We start from the raw sequence: 23,576 nt of genomic DNA, 5'->3' as shown, positions 1-23,576 counted from the left end.
GACCCAACAGTTCCCCCTATCATAGTATGGGTTTTGCCTTTACTACCCCATCGAGATATCCATTCCATGTGTTGATTAACTTTTGTGAGAAACTTTCTGACACAATCTTAAATTTGCCTCTAACTACCTTGAACGTATTACGTACGATATTCAGCACAGAAACAGGCCATTCAGCCCAACCAGTCCATGCCAGCATTTATGCTCCACTCGAGCCTCCTCCCATCTTTCCTCACCTAACTCTCAACATAACTCTCTATTAACTTCTCCCTCATATGCTTATCCAGCCTCCCCTTAAATGCATCTATACTGTTCGCTTCAACCACTCCCTGTGGTAGCAAGTTCCACATTCTCACCACTCTCTGGGTAAAGAAGTTTCTTCTGAATTCCTTGTTTGATTTCTCAGTGACTATCTTATATTAATGGCTTCTAGTTTTGCTCTTCCCCACAAGTGGAAACACTCTCTGTGTCTACTCTTTCAAAACCTTTCATAATTTCAAAGACCTCTATTAGATCACCCCTCAGCCTTCTCTTTTCATGAGAAAAGAGACCCAGCCTGTTCATCCTTTCCTGATAGGGATAACCTCACATTTCAGACATCATCCTTATAAATATTTTTTGCACCCTCTCCAGTGCCTCTATATCCTTTTTACGCTGTTTACGGAGGTCACTGACCATCATCAAAGACCTTACCCACCCCAGCCACAGTCTGTTCGCCCCCCTGCCATCTGGGAGACGCAACAGGTGCATTCGCACCCGAACGACCAGATTCAGGAACAGCTTCTTTCCCAGGGCTGTCATCCTACTGAACTCCACAAATAAACTCTAAAGCCTGCACATCTGCCAATGCACTTTATTATGGTTATGTTTATGTATTACAAGCCAAATGAATGTTGAATGTTTAAATGTCTTAATCTAAATGTACACTCTCGGGAGCCGCAAGCCTACATTTCGTTGTACTGCACTTGTGCACTAACAATGACAATAAAGTTGATTATTATTATTATTTTTATAATATGGCAACCAGAATTGTACACAGTACTCCAAAGTGTGGTCTAACCAAGGTTCGATACAAGTTTAGCATAACTTCTCGACTTTTCAATTTTAACCCTGTAGAAATAAACCCTAGTGCTTGGTTTGCTTTTTTTATGGCCTGATTAGCCTGCATCGCTACTTTTAGTGATTTGTGTATTTGTACTCACAGATCCCTTCGCTCTTCTACCCCATTTAGATTCTTATTTTCCAAGTAATAAGTGGCCTCCTTATTTTTCTTATCAAAGTGTAATACCTCACATTTATCAGTGTTGAAATTCATTTGCCAAATATATGCCTATTCTGCAAGTTTATTAATGTCTTCTTGTCATTTGTTGCAGTCCTCCTCAGTATTGACTATCCCCCCCACCCCCCTCCCAATTTGGTGTCATCCGTAAATTTAGAAATTGTTTTTTTGATTCCAAAGTCTAAATCGTTAATATAAATTGTGAGCAACAGTGGTCCCAGCACTGATCCTTGTGGGACCCCACTTTCCACCTTTTGCCACTCTGAATAGCTACCCTTTCTGCTTTCTGTCTTGAAGCCAGCTAGCTATCTATTCTGCTACTTGTCCCCTGACTCCACATTCTCTGAACTTATTCATTAGTCTATTATGTGGCACCTTATCGAAGGCCTTTTGAAAATCTAGATAAATTACATCTGCTGCATTATCCTTGTCTACTCTCTCTCTGATACCTCTTCAAAGAATTCAATGAGGTTGGTCAAGCAAGACTTTCCCTTTCGAAATCCATGCTGATTATTCACTATATTATTTTTTGCTTCTAGATGTTTTTCTATTTTCTCCTTTAGTAGAGATTCCATTATTATTCCTACCACCTATGTTAAGCTGACTGGTCTATAGTTCCCTGGACATGTTCTATCTCCCTTCTCAAATACAGGTATTACATTAGCTGTCCGCCAGTCCTCTAGCACTACACCTTTTTCTAACAAATTATTAAATACATGGAATAGTGCCTCTGCTATCGCTTCCCTAGATTCTTTTAAAATGCGCAGATGCAATCCTTCTGGACCAGGGGTTTTATCCTCAGAGTTTGATTAGTTTATTTAATATTTCTCCTTTTTACTTTAAATGCAGTTATATCATTTCTAATCTCATCTTCGGATGTCATGTCTACCTGATCTATCTCCCTGGTAAATACTGAAGCAAAGTAATTATTTAATATTTCTGCCATTTTGCTATCGCTGCCTGTGATTTTATCCTGGCCATCCCTTAGTGACGCTATTCCCATCCCGGCTTTCCTTTTTTTATTTATGTGCCTGTAGAATATTTTAATATTTTATTTGATGTTCCTTGATAATTTAATTTTATAGTTTCTCTTTGCCTTCCTAATTGATTTTTAACTTCTCTCCTAATCACTTCGTATGCTCCCTTGTCATGCTCTTCCCTGCTGTCCATGTACCTTCAATTTTTCCCTCATGTCTTTATTCATCCATGGTGTCTCATTAGTGTTTAGCTTGTTCTTCCTATCTCAACTCTATTTTCTCCCCCAGTCCAGTATCGTCCCACCTATATCCGCGACTCTTCCGACGCCCTCCGCCACTTTAACAGTTTCCGGTTTCCTGGCCTCAACCGTCTCCTTTTCACTATGGACGTCCAATCCCTCTACACCTCCATCCCCCACCAGGACAACCTGAGGGCACTTTATTTCTTCCTTGAACAGAGGCCCAACCAGTCTCCATCCACCGCCAATCTCCTCCACCTGGCTAAACTTGTTCTCACATTGAACAACTTCTCCTTTGACACCACTCACTTCCTCCAAATTGAAGGTGTTGCTATGGGGACCCACATGGGTCCTAGCTATGCCTGCCTTTTCATGGGATATGTGGAACATTCTTTATTCCAGTCCTACGCAGGTCCCCTCCCTCACCTCTTTTTCCAGTATATTGATGACTGTATTGGTCCCGTATCCTACTCTTGCCCTGAACTAGAAAATTTAATTCACATTGCTTCCAATTTCCACCCTTCCCTCACCTTCACATGGTCCATCTCCGACTCTTCCCTTCACTTCCTCAACTTTTCTGTCTCCACTTCTGTGGATAGGCTATTGACAAACATCCACTATAAGCCCATTGACTCCCACAGCTACCTTGACTACACTTCCTCCCACCCCACTTCCTGTAAGGACTCTATTCCATTCGCCCAGTTTCTCTGCCTCCGTTGCCTCTGCTCGGACGATGCCACCTTCGTTACTAGTGCTTCCGATATATCTTCCCTTTTTCCTCAACCGAGGATTCCCCTCTACCGTGGGTGACATGGCCCTTAAACATGTCCGTTCTATTTCCCGCCCTTCTGCTCTCACCCCTTCCCCTCCCGCCCAGAAGCACGATAGGGTTCACCTTTCACCCCACCAGCCTCCATTCAAGGGATCATCCTCCGCCATTTCCACCACCTCCAGCGTGATCCCACCACCAAACACCTCTTCCCCTCACCTCCCCTTTCAGCATTCCGAAGGGACCGCTCCCTCCACGATACCCTGGTCCACTCCTCAATCATCTCCAAAACCCCTCCCCTTCCCATGGCACCTTCCCATGCAAGCGCAGGAGATGCAACACCTGCCCATTTACCTCCTCCCTTCCCGCTGTCCAGGGCCCCAAAACTCCTTCCAGGTGAAATACCATTTTACTTGTAATATTATTGCCTCCAGTTTTATTACGGACACTATGTGCATTGCTGTACAGACATTTTAACTCATTTTTAATAGCAGTTCCTCTCACTTTATTTTTAACCATCTTTTTACACTCCTGTTCTCTAACTCTACTTATTCCCTGGCCATCTATGTCCTCCCTTAGTTTCGTCTTTCCTATGCGCTCCTTTCCTGTTTCGTTTATATTTAGGCTGCTTTCATTTATGTAGATCGCTTGTTATGAATGCTTCGTGCATTCAGATAAAGAGCCTTTAATTTCAACTATTTACCATTATTCCCTGCTTTCATCTTATTCGGTGATGCACTATTACCATTAATCTCTCTGTCCCTTCCCGCCACACTCCGCTTATCTTTGTCAAAGTCGCTACACTGCTCCATTGGCTTGACTTTTCTCTTTAGATTTCTAAATTTCCGCTCGCCTGACCCCCTTGACCCCCCAAAGCCCCCACCTTTTTAGTATAAAGCCTTATCTACAGCCCTAGTTATTTGATTCGCTAGGACACTGGTCCCAGCCTGGTTTAAGTGGAGCCCATCCCAACGGAACAGCTCCCTCTTTCCCCAGTATTGGTGCCAGTACTAGGGAAACACCTTCCTCCCACACCACACTCTGAGCCATGCATTTAACTCTCTGATCTACTTGTCCCTATGCCAATCTGTGCATGGCTCAGGGAACAATCCAGGTATTATTACCTTTGAGGTTTTGAGTTTTACCCTAGCTCCTCAAACTGTCTCAGCAGAACCTCATTCCTGTTCTACCTATGTCATTGGTTCAGACGTGGCCAACAACAACAGGATCCTTCCTCTCCCACTCCAAATTCTTCTCCAGCCCTTTGACCCCTTTCCTAGTTTCACAGTTTAACATGAAAATTTTCCAGATCTATTTTTCTATTCCATACAATATCTTATATACCTGTATATAAAAATGGTCCTTTGTCACTTCCTTTCAAGGCTAAAAAGATCAAGGGCTGGATTTTATTTCAGGAGCGGGCTGGGGTCGTGTAATCCACATTTCGTGTTATCCACCCGAATCTAAATCGATGTGGGAGATTGATGCGATTTTAACTTAATTGGCCAATTGAGTTCCAACATGTGGGAACCCAGGCCAATGAGTTTTTCCAGTCTGAAAGTCGCCTCCGATGATGTCATCATTGCTGCTGCATTTAAGGTCTGCAACAAGCCTGGCTTCTTCTGCAGACTGTCAACCTTTTGGCCTTTCATGCTACAGGGACCTGGAGGCAGAATGACCAGCCAGAGACCTAGGTCTGCTCCCAGGTTTGATGACGTTGCCTTGCAGGCTTTAGTTGAGGGAGCAAGAGCTCATAAAGAGGTGCTCTTCCCTTCTTCAGGGAGGAAGAAGCCTCCCCAGCAGACCAAGGCTGTGTGGATCCAGGTGGCCCAGGAGGTCAACTCATTATCAGTAACCCGCAGAACCTGGATTCAGTGCAGGAAGAGATTTCATGACCTTCTGCGCACTGGAAAAGTGAGTATGAATTTCCCATCACCCTCAATCTGATCCCCATTGCCTTTCCTCACCAGCATTCAGCTTTAGCAATCTCTTCCTCCACATCCCATTTGACACTGACATCCATGCACCCTTACCCATTCCCTCTCTCTCTATGGTCAAATTCACCTAACTATTCAACTATGCAGCCCTCACACTCCCTATCACTGTGATGCTATGAAAACAACTGACAACACACAGGGAGGACCTTTGGTCTTGCCACTTCACTCCATCATTGTCTCCTTCTAAGCATCTATGCTATGGAATCTCTACACTCACTCCTTCATTCTCACTCAACCTCCACTTGTCTCCCTCATTGCAGGAAAAGAGAGCTCATAATAAGCAAGGAAGAGCGAGGACAGGAGGAGGGCCACCCTCAGTAGCCCACCTCACCCCCTGGGAGGAGGCGGTCCTGAAGATCGTAGGAGTGGAGGAAGATTCGCAAGTAGGGGGCGGACAGACGGGTGCATCACAGCAAGCTGGTGACAGGATAGTTTTCCATCTCTCTCATTGACATTGCATGAGTCGCTGATAATGATTCTGAAGCTCTAACAGATGGACTTATGATCATCTGCAATATGCAATGTGCATGTAACCTTGGCATCACATCTCTGACTCTTTCCTTTACTCCCCCACAGGACCATCGCAAGTCCCCGTCCCCACTAGCCAGGAGGAACAGCATGAGCCTCAAGACTCCTCAGAGAAGCTGCAACCTCTGAGGGCGCAGCGTCAGCAGAATTCAGCACACCCAGCACCAGCGCAGACACTCACACCTCGGTGGGACCTTCGAGACATAGAGTAGTGTTGTCACCTGGTGCATCACAGCTCACAAGTGAGCATCAGCAGATTGTGGAGACAGGGACAGCGGTGGAGAGTCCTAGTCGGAGGGCACTGGATTCTGCCAGCTCGGCTCAGTTGCATGTCGACCCTCTGCCTCTGGGTCCATCCATAAGATCAGCGGTGCTGGATCTCCAGGAACAGATGCAGGAGTCTCTGGCAGCTTTTGTCTCCAGGGTCGCTGCAAGTGTGGAGCGAATGGAGGAGTCCATAGCGAACATGAGCAGAGCCTTTGTGGAGTCCTTGGCGCATGAACGCATCACCATGGAAAGGATGGCAACCTCCATGGAGGTGATAAGTTGCCAGAGTGCAGAAAACATGGTGAGTGTTCTGAATAGAATGACATCTCTGGAGGAGCGATGGTCATCTATTGAATAGAGAAACCAGACCTTCATGGAAGTCCTTCTGAGTAGGACTGCCATTGCAGATACGGGTCCCCATGGCCCCCCTGATGTGCAGCAAGGTGCTCTCAAGCCACTTGCAAGCGCTGAGGGGGACCTGACCCATGAGAGGGAAGTTGGTGGCAGACATCAAGGAAGCAGTGGCTCCTCTCCAAGCGCTCACACTTCCATGCCACTGCAGAGCCCTCGGTCAGAGCCCCACCAGAGTCCACACCCAACTGAGATCGGCGTCTCAACCCCTGCCGAGCCCTCACAGGTTCGCAACCCCAGAGGACGCCCACCAAAGGTGTCGAGACAGGAGCAGCAGGAAAGTGAGCAAGGGGCCTCCACATCTGCTGAAGCCACAGGGGAAGCACCACGGAGGAGCACGCATAAGAGAAAGATACTGCACAAATAGTCACAAGGGTAGTCACTTGGGTGAAATTTGATGTTTTCTGTGAATAATGTAAATAAAAAGTCTGATGGCTACTGCTGTAGTTATGGTGTGTGTCATTTCGGGAATGGGACTTTCACGTTGAGGGCTTAGGATTACTTGCAATTGTCAGTATGGTGGTCAAATTGCTAGGAATCCGCTGGTCCTTGGCCATTGTCGATGCTCAGGTAAGAAGCTGCGAGGCAAAAGTGCTTGATTGGCTAGGCTAAGCAAATCTGGCCAAGATGAGTGCGTTCCTTGCATCCCGGGCAGCAATGTTCTCGTGTACTGCTGCCGCTGGTTGATGGGCCTCTGCAAGATGTACTCTCCAAGTAGCCATCCGTTAAGTTGGTCTGGCGGACTGAAGAGCGGAGGCACACTAGACTGGCGCAGTATGAAGGAGTCATGGCAACTGCCAGGGTACTTGGCACAAACATGCAAAATTTCTTTCTTGTGGTCACACACCAGCTGAACGTTAAGGGAGTGGAAGCCCTTGCGGTTGACAAAAATACCTGGATTGCGATGGGGTGCCTTAAGGGCCACATGTGTGCAGTCAACAACACCCTGCACTCTTGGAAAGCCTGCCAGATTAGCTAATCCAACCGCACGTGCCGTGACACTTGCTTGATCCTTGGTGAAATGGATGTGATTGTGCGTGATGGCAAAGAGGGCATCGGTTACCTGCGTGATGCAAATGTGCGCGGCCGCCTGGGAGATGCCGCTGATGTCTGCTGCTGATCCCTGGAATGAGCCGGAGGCAAAAAAGTTGAGTGCGGTGGTGACTTTGACGGCCACTGGTAAGTTTTGTCCACCTGGTTCTCTGGACTGCAGGTCTTGTTGCAGCATTGCGCAGATGTCACCCAGCACCTCTCGCGACCGTCGGAGCCGCCTTTGGCACTGCTGCTCAGACATGTTGAGGTAGCTGACCCTGTGTCTGTAGACCCTGTTTGGGGGGTATCTCCTGCGCCGACGGGCTTCCATGCGCTGGCCCCTTCTGGCCTGTGCAGCTTTAGGTGGGTGAGCAGCAGCTTGGCACTCCTGTTGTTGCTGCTGCTGCTGTTCCTGGTTCTGCTGGTGCCACAGCTGGTCTTTGTCCTCATCTAATGTCCAGAAGGGAAGGAAATAAATGGCTCCCATGCTTCTGGTATATGCCTCAGTTGAGGAAGCGCTTAGTGATGGTGGCGAGGGGGATTTCCCAGGAGGTCACACTGGAGATGGGTGTCAGGCTCCAAACTTCCACAGCTGTGGTTATGCCTTCTAAACGTTCCCCCAGACTTGAAACTACAAACTCCTGCCACCTGCAAATGATGGCTGATCAAATCTCCTCTTTAATGTTTGAGCTGCTGCTGATAGTCAGCAATCCAATTGTGCTCCGGCCAGGTTTCACCATCGTATTTCAGAACAGGCGTGTTTCATGTGGGAAAAGGGATAAAATCGCAAAGGCCTTTCAAAATGGCATTATAGAGGCAATTTAGTGCTTGTTAAGGGCCTTAACGGCCTATCCTGCCACTTGGAGGCGGGATGGAGACGGGACCATTAGACACGAATTAATGGAAATTGCTTGGAGGCAGGATGGGGCCCGTCCGCCAGTTTTTGCAATTTTAACCCCCCACACACCTCCAATCCCACCTCCACGGCCCAGTGAAAATCCTGCCCCAAGTTTCGGCAATCTTTCCTTATAACTCAGTCTCAATATCATCCATAAATTAATCAATCTATCACAACAACAACTTGTATTTGGCACCTTTAACATAGAAAAATGTCCCAAGGCTCTTCATAGAAATATAATCAGAAAAAAATAAACAAGCTCGAGAATTAGATATTTGCTAAGGTGACTAAAAGCTTGATCAAAGAGGTATATTTATAGGAGGATTTTAAGGAGGAGACAGATGTGGCAAGACAGAAAGATTTAGGGAGGATATTGCAGGCTTAGGGCTTAGAGTACCTCCAGCAATCACATAGATGCATGAAAGCACAGCAGACAATGGTGGGGCAAAGAGAGTGGGGGTTGCACAAGAAGCCAGAATTGGAGGAACGCAGAGTTCACGGAGGGTTATAGGTTATAGGGAGGGGCGAAGCCATGAAGGAATTTGAATATAAGGATGAAAATGTTAAATTTGAGGTGGTGAGGGACCAGGAACCAACATGGGTCAGTGAACATAGGGATGATGGGTGAGCAGGACTTGATGCGGGTTAGGATATGGGCTGCAAAGTTTTGGATAAGCTGAACTTTATGGTGAGCGGAGGATGGGAAGTTGGCAAGGAGTATATTGGAATGGTCGAGTCTAGAGGTGACAAATGCACAGACAAGGTTTTTGGCAGAACGGGCTGAGGCAGGGGCAGAGACAGGTGATGTTACAGGGGTAGATGTAGGCTGTCTTTGCGATGGAGGGTATATGGGATCAGAAGGTCAGTTTGGAGTCAACAAAGACACCAAAATTGTGAACAGTATGGGACCGATTTTCTGGATCGTGCGGGAAATTTTCAGGTTCCCCGAATGTCGGGTGCCGACCCGAAAAAAAATGGGTCAGCCAGCTGCACGCAATTTTCCCTCAAGTGGCCAATTAAGTTCCAGCATGTGGGCAGCCTTGCTAATTGTCCATTTCCAGTCAGAAAGCCCCACAGTATGATGTCATCATTCGTGGTGCTTTCAAGGTCCACAACAAGCATTGCTTCCTCTGTTGGCTTCCAAACGAACCATACAGGATGGCAGAGGAGCCTGCAGCAGCTGTGGTCAGTGCCAGACCCTGAGCTGCCTCCAAATTCGACGAAGCTTTACTGCAGGCATTATTGGATGGGGTTAGGGCCCACAGGGAGGTCCTCTTCCCTAGGTCAGGCAGGAAGAGGCCTCCCACTGAGACCAAGGCTGCATGGATGCAGGTGTCAGCAGATGTCAACTCGCTGGGAGTCACCAGAAGAACCTGGATACAGTGTCGGAAACAATTCCATGACCTTCACCGTACAGGAAAAGTAAGAATGAAGTTTCCAACACCCTCAGCCTGATCCCCATTGCCTTTCCCCACCAGCACTCAGCTTTAGCACTCTCTTCCTCCACATCCCACTTCACAGTCACATCCATGCACCCTTACCCATTTCATCTCTCTCTATGCTCACATTCACATAACTATTCCACCATGCAGCCCTCACACTCCCTCTCACTCTGATGCTTTAAACACAGCGGACAACACACAGGGAGGGCCCTTGGTCTTGCAGCCTCACACCATTTTGTCTCCCTCTAAGTATCTATGCTATGCAATCTCTACACTCACTCCTTCCTTCTCACTCAAACTCCACTTGTCTCCCTCATTGCAGGAAAAGAGAACTCACAACAACAGAGAGCGAGCCAGGACTGGAGGAGCCCCACCCTCAGTAGCCCACCTGACCCCCTGGGAGGAAGGAGTGCTGCAAATTGTTGGGGCTGATGTGGCCGCGGAAGTTGGGGAAGGAGAGACGGGGGCAGTCCCGCAAGCTGGTGACAGAATAGTTTGCCATCTCTCTCATTGACATAGCATGAGTCGGTGTTATGATTCTGAAGCTACATCATTTGGACTTATGAACATCTGCCAACTCCAATGTGCATGTAACCTTGGCATCACATCTCTAACTCCTTCCTCTACTCCCCCACAGGACCATCTGTGGAGGAGGAAGAGGCTGTGCAGCCAGACTCCTCAGAGGAAGCTCCAACCTCTGAGGGCGCGGCATCAGCAGAAGTAAGCACACCCAGCACCAGCGCAGACACTCACACCTCGGGGGGACCTTCGGGACATAGAGTAGTGCTGTCACCTGGTGTTTCACAGCTCACAAGTGAGCCTCAGCAGATTGTGGAGACAGGGACAGCAGTGGAGAGTCCTCGTCGGAGGGCGCAGGACTCTGCCAACTCAGCTCAGCTGCGCTGCATGTCGACCCTCTGCCTCTGGGTCCATCCGCAAGAGAAGAGGTCATGGATCTCCATGCACAGATGCAGGAGTCTCTGGCAGGTTTTGTCTCCAGGGTCGCTGCGAGTGTGGAGCGAATGGAGGAGTCCATAGCGACCATGAGCAGAGCCTTTGTGGAGTCATTGGCGCATGAACGCATCACCATGGAAAGGTTGGCAACCTCCATGGAGGAGATAAGTCGCCAGGGTATGAAAAACATGGTGAGTGCTCATAAGAGAATGACATCTCTTGAGGAGCGATGGCCATCTATTGAACAGAGAAACCAGACCTTCATGGAAGTCCTTCTGAGTAGGACTGCCAGTGCAGATACGGGTCCCCATGGCCCCCTAATGCACAGCAAGGTGCTCTCAAGCCACTTCCAAGCGCTGGCCCCTTCTGGCCTGTGCAGCTTCAGGTGAGTGAGCAGCAGCCTGGTGCTCCTGTTGCTGATCCTGCTGTTACTGGTTCTGCTGCTGCCGCCTCTGCTGCTGGAGATCCTCTAATGGCAAGAAGGGAAGGAAAAAAAGGCGTCCCATGCTTCTGGTAGATGCCTCCGCTGAGGAAGCGCTGAGTGAGGGTGGCGAGAGGGGCTTCCCAGGAGCTCACATTGGAGAAGTGTGTGAGGCTCCAACCTTCCACAGCTGTGCCTAAGCCTTGAACAAGTAGCCCCAAGCCTGCAACAAGGTCCTTCAACATACAAATGCTCTCCGATTAAATCTCAGCTTTCCCGAATGACCTGCAGCTGAGAGCAAGCAAGCCGGGATGCTTCACGCCAGGTTTCATCAGCGGGGTTCCCCGCAGGCGTGTTTAGCGTGGGAAACCCTTGAAAATAGCAAGGGCCCCTTAAAATGGCATTAAACATGCCAATAATTGCTGATTAGGATCCCGATGGCCAGTCCCGCCCGCCAGGTCGGAGAGAAACGGCGGTCCGAAAGTCGGACGGGGCGGGGAATCAGGCGGGGCGGGGGGTCGCAACCCCCTATTTCTGCGATTTTCAGCCCCCGCCCACCTGAAAACCCGCCCGACGGCTGGGAGAAAATCGGGGCCTATGGTTCAACCTGAGACAGAGGCCGGGGATGGGGATGGAATCAGAGGTGTAAGAATGGAGTTTTTGTCCAGAACCGAAGACAATGGCTTCAGTTTAACTGGAGGAAATTGCAACTTATCCAAAACTGGAGAGGCAGTGGAGGGGCTGAGAGAGGTGGTGGAAAAGTAGAGATGAGTGTCATCACTGTACATGTGGAACCTGATCATGCCTTCGGATGATGTCGTCAAGATCCAGAAGTAATGGTGCAGGGGCAGGAAGAAAAGCCATTTCTGGAGATGCCCTGGCTATGATTGGATCGGTAAGGGTGGAACCAGGCAAGACAGTCCCCCTCAGCTGGACAATGGAGGCGCTGGAGAAGGGGGGACGAGGAAGGATAGTGCACCAGGTCACAAGCACAGAGGATATCATTTGTGACTTTGATTAAGGATGCTTCAGTGCTGTGCAGGGGTGGAAACCTGATTGAAGTGATTCAAACATGGAGCTGCAGGAAAGATGGGCACGGATTTGAACATACTTCCCCAAATGCTTTTCTTTAAAATGTACACTGCCTTTGAAATTGACTGCAAGTTCGGGGGCTAAATCCCGAACTTGCGATCTGTCAAGTTCCGACTCCGCATCAGCTTTGCTGCACATTTCACCTACCCATTGAAATCAACGCTAATTGCCCACCTACTGCGCATTAATTACCCTGAATTATTATTATTTTTTTTTTTACAGCTAGTGCAAACAGGCACAGGAGCCTGTTGCAAAGCATATGGGGAGGGGGGGATGAAAAAATTGTGTTATTTTGAGCTAGGGTTTATGCTACAGCCCATGAAAAGCATCCTAATTGAGTTTAATGGTTTTAAGAACACCTTCAGTAAAAAGTATCTCAAGACTTTTCAGTGTTTCATCGAATTCTATTAATGTTGAAATCTTGGTTTGTATATTAAATACTATTGCAATGATTGTAATTTATTAATAAAGTAGCATTTCTGGTGCTAAATTATTTAAAATAAGGCTTTTTTTTTTAATAATCAGCAATATCAAAATGAATGCAAATCAAAGAAAAATGCCTGAGCAATCTTTTGGAAAGTGCAGTGGGAATAGTAAAAATAAAACAAGGTCAGCTGCTTAGATGGACTTTCTGCAAAGCTCAATACTGTCTCATCGGAGATTTCTATGTTTCCTGATTGGCTAAAAGTCAGTGGGCTAAAAATTCAGTCTCGCCGCGCCAGGTCTTTAGTGCCCGAAATTTAGCGCTGGGCCGCATTCCCCTAGCGCCCGCCTGAAATTCAGTAGCGCCGCCCCAAGACGGCGGCGGGCGCTATTGCAGGGTTTGGCCGCCTCGTTTGGGGCGAAGAATGTCAGTTTCCGGCGCCCAGCTGCCACTGCAGCAACCGATGCGGTGCGGCAGGCTGGGGTACTGCAGGCCTCCTCCTTCTCTTAAAGAGGAGCTGCCTGCAGCCGTGAGATCGCCGCTGGATTCCCCCGGCAAATGAGCCCGGCACCACGGAGAAGTGCCGGGCTCGCGGGAGTCACACACCAATGCCGCGGGGGGGGGGTGCAGGAGTCCGGGGAGGGAGCTGCGGGCAGGCGGCCGCCGCTCCACCTTTATGTGCCGGCCTTTCGGAGCTGCAAGGCACCGTTTTGCAAACGCTGTTTGCGGCCGCGATGGGCGAGGCGGCCGCAACTGAATTTGGCCATCGGGACGGTTTACCATTGGAACCGGGGCGCTGCGCACACCGATGACGTTATCGGTGCCGGTGCAGCGCTACCGGCTAACGCCGATGTTAGGGACGAACTCAATTTCGGGCGTAAAAAACTTCCGGCGCAACCCACTCTATAGCCAGTAAGTGGGCGCAAACGCAACTGAATTTCTAGGCCAGTTAGTGAAAGGAGCACCGCCCCACGTGATCCCAGGTTCGAATATGCACAACGGCACATCTCTGAGATCCATGTGGCACTGCGCGGCGCACAACTCTGCAGTGTCTGAAAGCAACTTCACAAAGGAGTGTTCGCATGAGGTAAGTGCAGATTTCGTTCAGGTGTCAGCGGCATACTCCTTAGCTACATGGCTGACTGCAAATTCAGGGCCAATGTTTTTTTAATATGCATTATATTTTTAACTCACTTCTATTATATTGCTGCTAATGGCATAAGAACATAAGAAATAGGAGCAGGGGTAGGCCAATCGGCCCCTCGAGCCTGCTCCGCCATTCAATAAGATCATGGCTGATCTGATCCTAACCGCCAATCCACTATCACAGAACCATCTCCTGAATCTAACAGAATTAGACACACGAAATAGGAGCAGGATCAGGCTACACGGCCCCTGGGCCCGCTCCGCTACCCACAGGGCCATGACCGATCCGAACCTAGACTCATGTCCAAATTCCTGCCCGCTCCCCGTAACCCTTAATTCCCTTTACTTCTAGGAAACTGTCTATTTCTGTTTTAAATTTATGTAATGAGGTAGCTTCTACAGCTTTTTGGGGCAGCATATTCCATGGACCTACCACCCTCTGAGTGAAGTAGTTCCTCCTCATCTCAGTTTTGAAAGAGCAGCCCCTTATTCTAAGACTATGCCCCCTAGTTCTAGTTTCACCCATCATCGGGAACATCTTCCCCGCATCCACCCGATCCGACCCCTTCACAATCTTATATGTTTCAATAAGATCGCCTCTCATTCTTCTGAACTCCAATGAGTAGAGTCCCAATCTACTCAACCTCTCCTCATATGTCCATCCCCTCATCCCCGGGATTAACCGAGTGAACCTTCTTTGTACTGACTCGAGAGTAAGTATGTCCTTTCTTAAGTATGGACACCAAAACTGTACGCAGTATTCCAGGTGCGGCCTCACCAATACCTTGTACAACTGAAGCAATACCTCCCTATTTTTATATTCTATCCCCCTAGCAATGAAAGCCAACATTCCATTGGCCTTCTTAATCACTTGCTGCACCTGCATACTAACCTTTTGAGTTTCGTGCACCAGGACCCCCAGATCCCTTTGTACTTCAGTACTTTCCAGTTTCTTGCCATTAAGATAATAACTTGCTCTACGATTTTTCCTGCCAAAGTGCATAACCTCACACTTTCCAGTATTGTATTCCATCTGCCAAATCTCTGCCCACTTACTTAGCCTGTCGATGTCCCCTTGCAGGTTTTTTATGTCCTCCTCACTCACTACTTTCCCTCCCATCTTAGTATCATCTGCAAACTTTGATATGTTACACTCAGTCCCCTCCTCCAAATCGTTAATATAGATTGTAAAGAGTTGGGGACCCAGCACTGACCCCTGCGGAACACCACTAGTTACTGATTGCCAGTCTGAGAATGAACCATTTATCCCAACTCTCTGCCTTCTGTTAGATAGCCAATCCTCTATCCATGCCAGAATATTACCCCCAATCCCGTGATTTTTTATCTTAAGCAATAATCTTTTGTGTGGCACCTTGTCAAATGCCTTTTGGAAGTCTAAATACACTACGTCCACTGGTTCCCCTTTATCCACCCTATACGTTACTTCCTCAAAGAACTCCAGCAAATTTGTCAAACATGACTTCCCCTTCATAAAACCATGCTGACTTTGTCCTATTAAATTATGATTATCCAAATGTCCTGTTATTGTCTCCTTAATAATGGACTCCAAAATTTTACCTACCACAGATGTTAGGCTAACCGGTCTATAGTTTCCAGCCTTCTGTCTACTGCCCTTTATAAATAAGGGTGTTACATTAGCAGTTTTCCAGTCTGCCGGGACCTTTGCCGAGTCCAGGGAGTTTTGGAAAATTATTACCAATGCATCCACAATCCCTACCGCCACTTTCTTCAAGACCCTAGGATGTAAGCCATCAGGTCCAGGTGATTTATCCGCCTTGAGTCCCATTATTTTACCGAGTACCACTTCCTTAGTGATTTTGATCGTGTTTAGCTCCTCCCCCCCTTTAGCCCCCTGTTTGTCCAGTGTTGGGATATTCTTAGTGTCTTCTACTGTAAAGACTGATGTAAAATATTCATTCAGTGTTTTTGCCATCTCCATATTTCCCACCATTAATTTCCCGGTCTCATCCTCTAAGGGACCAACATTTACTTTAGCCACCCTTTTTCTTTTTATATAAGTATAAAAACTCTTACTATCTGTTTTTATATTTTTTGCTACTTTACTTTCATAATCTATCTTCCCTTTCTTAATCAATCTTTTTGTTATTTTTTGCTGTCTTTTAAAGTTTTCCCAATCCTCTATCCTCCCACTAGATTTGGCTACCTTATATGCCCTTGTTTTTAGTCGAATACTATCCTTAATTTCTTTACTTAGCCACGGATGGCTGTCTTTTCTTTTACACCCTTTTCTTCTCAGTGGAATATATATTTTTTGGAAGTTGTAAAATAACTCCTTAAATGTACACCACTGATCATGTATCGTCTTACCCTTTAATCTATTTTCCCAATCCACTCTACTCAATTCCGCTCTCATACCTTCATAGTCTCCTTTATTCAAGCTTAGCACACTTGTTTGAGATCCAACCTTCTCACCCTCTAATTGAATATGGAATTCAACCACGTTATGGTCACTCATTCCAAGGGGATCCTTTACTAGGACATTTTTAATTAATCCCGTCTCGTTACACAGGACCAGATCTAAGGTTGCTTGCCCCCTGGTCGGTTCAGTTACATACTGCTCAAGAAACCCATCCCTAATACACTCAATGAACTCATCCTCAAGGCTGCTCTGCCCAATTTGATTTGTCCAATTAATATGATAGTTGAAATCCCCCATAATTATAGATGTTCCCTTATTACAAGCCTCAACTATTTCCTGATTGATACTCCGTCCAACAGAGTATGTATGTAATCATTTTGCAACTGCTTCATTTTGCATATAAATTGATAACCTTGATGAGAAAAAATATCCATGTTCTGCTTGTTACTCTAAAACTAGGTGTTAATTATGAACTCTGTTGAACACTGGCACAACAGAGAACACAGTTCTCTGTGGACACCCATCTAGTTATCTAGTGACTACAATTACATAAATCAATGTAGAGTGACTACAATAACATAAATCAATGTAGCTGTTAAACAATCTGTAATTCTGTATTCAGTGGGAAGCACAATTGAATTTAATAACCATATAATTTGCAGGGACCTGTCAGTCAGTTTTCATATTCTTCAATAATGAAAAATTTACAGCTCACTGATTAAAGAATGATAAAAACAAGATCACAAAAGACCAAACAAACTGTAACGGAGGCTGCTTAGAGGTAACGTGATTAGGTTTCGGGAGCCAACATAATTAGATACGAAGCCATACCAGCAAAAAGCTTTCGGAGATGAGTCTGAATGATAGAGGGGTTGGTGGACTGTCCCAGGATTTCCAGTAAATCATCATCACCAATGAAATAAAACCGTGGGAATGCTGAACGTTTTTCCTAGATGGAGAAGTTTTAAAAATATTAGTCCATTTATCTATCAGTGAATGGTGTGGTAATTTCTGCCCAAAAAGCCATCCATAGTCCTATTTATGCTGCTACATGGAAATACAAATGTGCATATTCATCGAGTGACATAATATAATTAGGTTTATGTGGATCTTAGACAAATCAAGTTCCTTATAAAGACATTAATTCATACTGTGACAGTTGGGATAACTACATAGTTAATCATTTATGAGTACCAGGGCCTACATTATAGCATCATTTATGGGAATTCCCAAATCACTGGAATACTATGCTTTAATATACAGACTTTATGTAATGCAGCCTTTGAGAGAAGTATTAACAAAGGCCCGAGGGAGAAGTATAGCTCATAATTATTAGCATAAACTAAAATTTTCTCCAGTGCAATAGTAAAAGAGCAGTGAGAGAGGAAGTCAGAACTCAAAGTGGGTAATATTAACTTAGTCCGCCCGGCAGGAAACTAACAAGATCAGATCAACCACCTGTTTTACAACCCACCCGATTTTACTCTCCATTGAAGTCAATATGCACTACATATCAGGCAAATAGAAACTCTAAAGGTGGATGTAGATTTTTTTTTTACTAACTTGGTTTGGAGACTCTAAAACATGGTATTGGGTTTCTGCATGTCAGACACCCAGATAACTAAAATTAAAAAAAGGTTTTAAAAATCTAGGAATGTAAGATTTCAATTCATTGTTTTGTTTCCCTTATATTAATCCATGCTGATCTAAAATTTTTTTATCATTTCATGCTAATTCTTACCTCCAGAAATTCATTGAGGGACTTCTGGCATCTTTGCAGCTGGTCTAATATGGTAATGAGAGAATGTCTGATGCCAACTCGCGCACAGAGTGAAGTTATTCTGTTGTCCCTTTGAACATCTGCCATGATTGATCTGGAGAAGATACAATATACTGATCCAGCATTGTATTAACTACCCATGCTTAGCCAATCTTTCCTTATATTAACCTTGTGCGTTACTATGGCAAACACTTGTACATGAAATGCTTACTATCTTCTGACCCAGAAGCCACTGTTGAGATATATTTGCCTGATTATACGGGAATGAGCAAAATGAACACAACATTGTAGAACCATAGGAGTTCACAGCAAAGGAAGTCATTTGGTCCAAATGGGTCTGTGCTGGCTCTTTTCTAATAATCCCACTGCTCTGTACTCTCCTCATAGTCCTATATTTTACTCTGCCTCAAATATTTACCAAATGTTCCCTTAAAAGATGCAATGGTCTCTGCCTCAACCACTGCACTAACTTATCTATGTCTTCCTTTAGTCTTTTACAATCCTCCTTACTGTTTGGCAAACCCCCTACTTTTGTGTCATAAGCAAATTTCAAGATTGTCCAAATTCAAATCATTTATATATATCAAGAGCAAAAATGAACCCTGTACTGACCCCTGGGGTACATCACCTCCAACTCTTTTCCAATCCGAGCAACATCCATTTATACTAACTCTTTGTTTCATGCCCATCAATCAACTTTGTTGCTACATTTATACACTTAATGGAAAAAGACTGAAGAGTACTGATGAACAGAAAGACCTAAGAGTTCAAATATATAATTACCTCAAAGGCTAATAACATTTTGTCTTTTAATAAACAGGGGAATTGAGTACAAAATTAAAGAAGTAATGATAAATTTATATAAAACATGGGTTAGGCCACAGTTGGAGTACCGTGTGCAATTTTGGGTGCCCCATTCTAGAAAAGAAATTAAAGCCATAGAGATTGTACAGCATAGATTCACCAGGATGATGCCAGGAAACTATAGCCATGAGAAGAGATTTGAGATACTGGGACTATTTCCACTGGAGCAACGAAGGTTAAAGATTTAAGATGAAGAGTTTTGATTAAGCAAATAGGAAATAAAAGACTATTTCCTCTGGTTGGGGAGTCAGTGATGAGGAGTCATCAATTTAAAATCATCACCAAGAGAGTGAGGAGATGAGTTAGGAGAAATTTCTTCCTACAGATAGTTGTTGGAGAATGGAATGCTTTGCCACAGGGAATAGCTGAGGAAATGACCACTGCATGTTTTAAGGGAAAACTGGAAAACTATTAAAGGCAGAGGAAGATACAAGGCTGTGGGGAGAGAGTGGGGCAGCATGATTAATTTTGTATTGCTCTAGCAAAGAGCTGGCACAAACACAATGGGGCAAATGGTCCCCTTGTGTGCTGTAAACATCTCTAGTTTAATCCTCTTCTACCATGTGCCTTAATTTTTGTAACAAACCTCCTATCAAACACCTTCTGAAAATCCATATACACTACATCTAATGCATTGCCTTTATCTATCCAATCGGTCAGATAGAATCATAGAATAGTACAGGAGTCAGCTATTCTGCTCCTCAAGCCTGTTTTGACAGTCAATGAGATCTGTACCCTAACTTCATTTACCCGCCTTGGCTCCATATTCTTTAAAACCCTTGGTTAGCATAAAACTATCGATCTCAGATTAAAAGTTATTAACTGAGTTAGCATCTGCTGCTTTTTGTGGAAGGGGGTTCCACACTTCTTTCACTCTTTGTGTGAAGAAGTGTTTCCTAACTTCTCTCCTGAATGGCCTTACTCTGATTTTAAGGTTAAATCCCCTTGTCCTAGACTCCCCCATCAGCAGAAAAAGTTTCTCTATCTATCCTATCAATTCATTTCAAAATCCTAAAAACCTCAATCAATCACCCCTTACTGTTCTATATTCCAGGGAATACAAGCCTAGTTTATGTAATCTCTCTGCATAATTTAAACCTTGGAGTCCTGGTAACATTCTGGTGAATCTGCACTGCACTCCTTCCAAGGCCAATATTTCCTTTCTAAGGTGCGGTGCCCAGAAGTGTACACCAGATGTAGTCTAACCAGGGCCTTGTATAGCTGTAGGCAAACTTCCTCCCCTTTATATTCCAGCCCTCTAGATATAAAGGCTGGAATTCCATTAGCCTTTTTGATTATTTTTTGTAACTGACCACTACATTTTGGTGATCTATGTACATGGACCCCTAAATCTCTTTGGACCTTCACTGTTCCTAGCTTTTCATCATTTAAAAATAATACTTGGATCTCCCCTTTTTGGTCAAAATTGGATGAACTCACACTTACCTGCACTGAAATCCATCTGCCACAGTTTTGCCCACACTTAACCTATCAATGTCTCTCTGTAATTTTATATTCCCATCTATGTTACTTACTATGGCACCAACCTTTGTGTCATCAGTAAACATGGATATGGGCTCTCTATTATGTTATCCAAGTTATTAATAAATATAGTGAATAGTTGAGGCCCCAGCACAAATCCTTGTGGGGCATCACTAGTCATTTCCTTCCAATGTCTACTACTTTAGTTACTTCCTCAAAAATTCAATTAGGTTCGTTAGACATGACCTACCTTTTACAAATCCATGTTGGCTCCCTCTGATTAGCTGAAATTTCATAAAGTGCTCAGTCATTTTGTTCTTAATTATAAATTCCAATAACTTCCCCACAATAGATGTTAAATTAACAGGTCTATAATTCCCTGACTTCTCTCACTCACCTTTCTTAAGTAATGGAGTTACATTTGCAATTTTCCAATCTAAAGGGGCTATTCCTGAATGGAGAGCACTTTGGAAGATTATGGCTAAAGCATCTGCAATTTCTTCATCTACTTCATTTAAAACCCTGGGTGGAAACCATCAGATCCAGGGGATTTGTCAGTCTTTAGTGGCATTATTTTTTCTAATATTCTTTTCTTGCTTATATTAACTTTCTCTACTGACTGTCCTTGAATAACCTATATATTTGTAAATGCTGATTAATTTTATCTCTAATAATGGATTCCAAGAGCTTTGCCCGCAACTAAATTGTCTATAGTTACACAGTTTATTCTTCTCTCCTTTCTTGAACAAAGGTGTTAGATTGTCAACTCTCCAGTCCCACGGTACAACTTGCACTTTTAAGGAGGATTAAAAGTGGAGGTCAGAATCCTACCCTCTCAATTATCCTTTTACTTTTCACATACATTTTCCTACTATATTGTTAGCCTTTACCAATATTCCCTTGTAGCCCTTCTAATCTTCCTTTTCATAAATGCGTCGATCCCCAAACTTTTCCATATATCACATTGAGGCCTGGAACGATTGTTGTTTTTTAAAAATCTTTATACATGTATAGTGAAGAATAAAGGACAATATGCCACATGATCTTACTTTATGCAGGTTCAATACAATTCCCTTTGAATTATACTCCATGGATCTATTTATGAATAATAATATTCTACTTAGCTCAGCAATTCCAGTCAAAATGGTGATTTTTTAATTGCCTGTTCAATAATTATGTCCACATCCATTTCCAAATGAAACCTATTTAACAATAAATCCTTCAAGTAGTCATATGTTTGCTACTTTTAGTACCAATATATAAATCGTCTTAAACTTCTCAATATTAAACATAATCAGTTTAATCTGCTATATTGCTCAATTTCTGTCCATTTTTTCAAGCCTTTTTAAGCGGGTTTAACAGGCCAATTAAGGGAATGCCGGTTACAGAGAATGTCAGCGTATGACATTTCATCTGTCAAAAAATTTTGACAGCTGAATAGTCATCGTTTGACAGCTCTGTGAAACTGTCAAACACTGAGATTCTCTGTTGTTTGATGAAACATAGAAACATCGAAAAATAAGGAGCAGGAGTAGGCCATTCGGCCCTTCGAGCCTGCTCCACCATTCAATATGATCATGGCTGATCCTCTATCTCAATACCATATTCCCGCTCTCTCCCCATACCCCTTGAAGCCTTTTGTGCCTAGAAATCTATCTCCTTCTTAAATATATTCAGTGACTTGGCTTCCACAGCCTTCTGTGGTAGAGAATTCCACAGGTTCACCACCCTCTGAGTGAAGAAATTTCTCCTCATCTCAGTTCTAAATGTCCTACCCCGTTTCCTGAGACTGTGACCCCTCGTTCTAGACCCCCCAGCCCAGGGGAAACATCCTCCCTGCATCCAGTCTCTCTAACCCTGTCAGAATTTTATACGTTTCAATGAGATCCCCTCCCATTCTTCTAAACTCTAGTGAATACAGGCCTAGTCGACCTAATCTCTCCTCATACGACAGTCCTGCCATCCCAGGAATCAGTCTGGTGAACCTTCGCTGCACTCCCTCTATGGCAAGTATATCCTTTCTTAGGTAATGGGACCAAAACTGCACACACTACTCCAGGTGTGGTCTCACCAAGGTCCTGTACAACTGTAGTAAGGCATCCTTGCTCCTGTACTCATATCCTTGTATTCAAGACTCATCAAACCACTTGTGAGCAGAAATCAGATGGTTGTTACATCGGAGAATGCAGCGGCCATCTGTCATCTCTGCCGGTGAGATGAGGAGTCTCCACATCCCCAACTGCTGAAGCCTGCAGGAAGAAACAAAGCTAAGTAAACATTTTCTATCACATTCCACTCACCTCACATACTTACCTCTCCACACTTGCACCTATCACTTACCTCCACAGCACACTTTTGCACCCCTCCGACCCCCGCAGATCCGCTGCTCGCCTCGGTAACCCTGACGGGGTATCCCGACATCGCAAAGCCCGCGCCTCTGGTAGAAAAATGGGGATAATCCTCTTAACTGCCTGTTAAAAGGCAGTTAAGTGGCTGTAATCCCCTTCCCGTCTCCAAGAGATGGGACCTGGCGCAGGTCGGCTACCCGCCTCCTGGGAAAATGGCACAGAGGTGGGTTGGGGGCAGGATGGTTACCCACACCCAGATTCTGCCATTTTCAAAGCATTCCCGCCTCCAAACTCGCCTCCCCAGGGCTGGCAAAATCCAGCCCTTAGAGTTTAAATGAACATAAAAATATTTTTTTTTCAATCATTTAAACATTAAAAAACCTGTGCAATAAGGTAAGGTTATTTTTAGCCCCTTTAAAACATTTAAATGTATTTTTCAAAAAATAACATTTTTGTTTTAAATGTTAAATGACATTTTAATTAATTTTAAATATGTAAAAAAATTAAAATTTATTTGATGGGTTAATGTATTTTTTGAGGTATTCCCATTCATGCTTATGGGGTTTCCGTACATACAGAATCCCCATAAGCATGAATGAGGATCCCCTTCTTTCATTCGTTGGGCCAGCCCACATGATCCATGGGGTGCTTGCGAACTGCATGCGCCCCTGGGATACGTGGGCCTCTATGCATGTCTACACATAGAGGCCCAGGAGCGCAAGTCGCCGTGGATCCAGGGCCATCAGGTGGGTTCGTAGATTTTTTGCCAGTCAGAGGCATCTGCTCACAGAAAGCCTCCAGCCGCAAATTCAGGCCCAATATCACATT

At 44.9% G+C, this 23,576-nt stretch overlaps 1 protein-coding gene across 6 annotated transcripts in view; it reads right to left on the bottom strand.

The window, feature by feature from the left end:
* dync2h1 (dynein cytoplasmic 2 heavy chain 1) overlaps nt 1-23,576 on the bottom strand; it is a 996,931-nt gene that overhangs the window by 829,733 nt on the left and 143,622 nt on the right. For all 6 annotated transcript variants that reach the window (XM_085999037.1, XM_085999042.1, XM_085999039.1 and 3 more), the window contains 2 exons: nt 18,016-18,148; nt 17,106-17,223 (listed from right to left, as the gene is read on the bottom strand). In XM_085999037.1, the coding sequence (XP_085855163.1) occupies nt 17,106-17,223; nt 18,016-18,148 (251 nt within the window). The remainder of the gene's footprint in view (nt 1-17,105; nt 17,224-18,015; nt 18,149-23,576) is intronic.

Source organism: Somniosus microcephalus, chromosome 10, assembly GCF_052327205.1.
Source record: "Somniosus microcephalus isolate GS21.2 chromosome 10, FLI_Smic_1.0, whole genome shotgun sequence".
In the NCBI taxonomy this organism is placed as follows: Eukaryota; Metazoa; Chordata; class Chondrichthyes; order Squaliformes; family Somniosidae; genus Somniosus; species Somniosus microcephalus.
The sequence above is the reverse complement of the archived record's forward strand: the minus strand, read 5'-3'. Positions and strand labels throughout refer to the sequence as shown.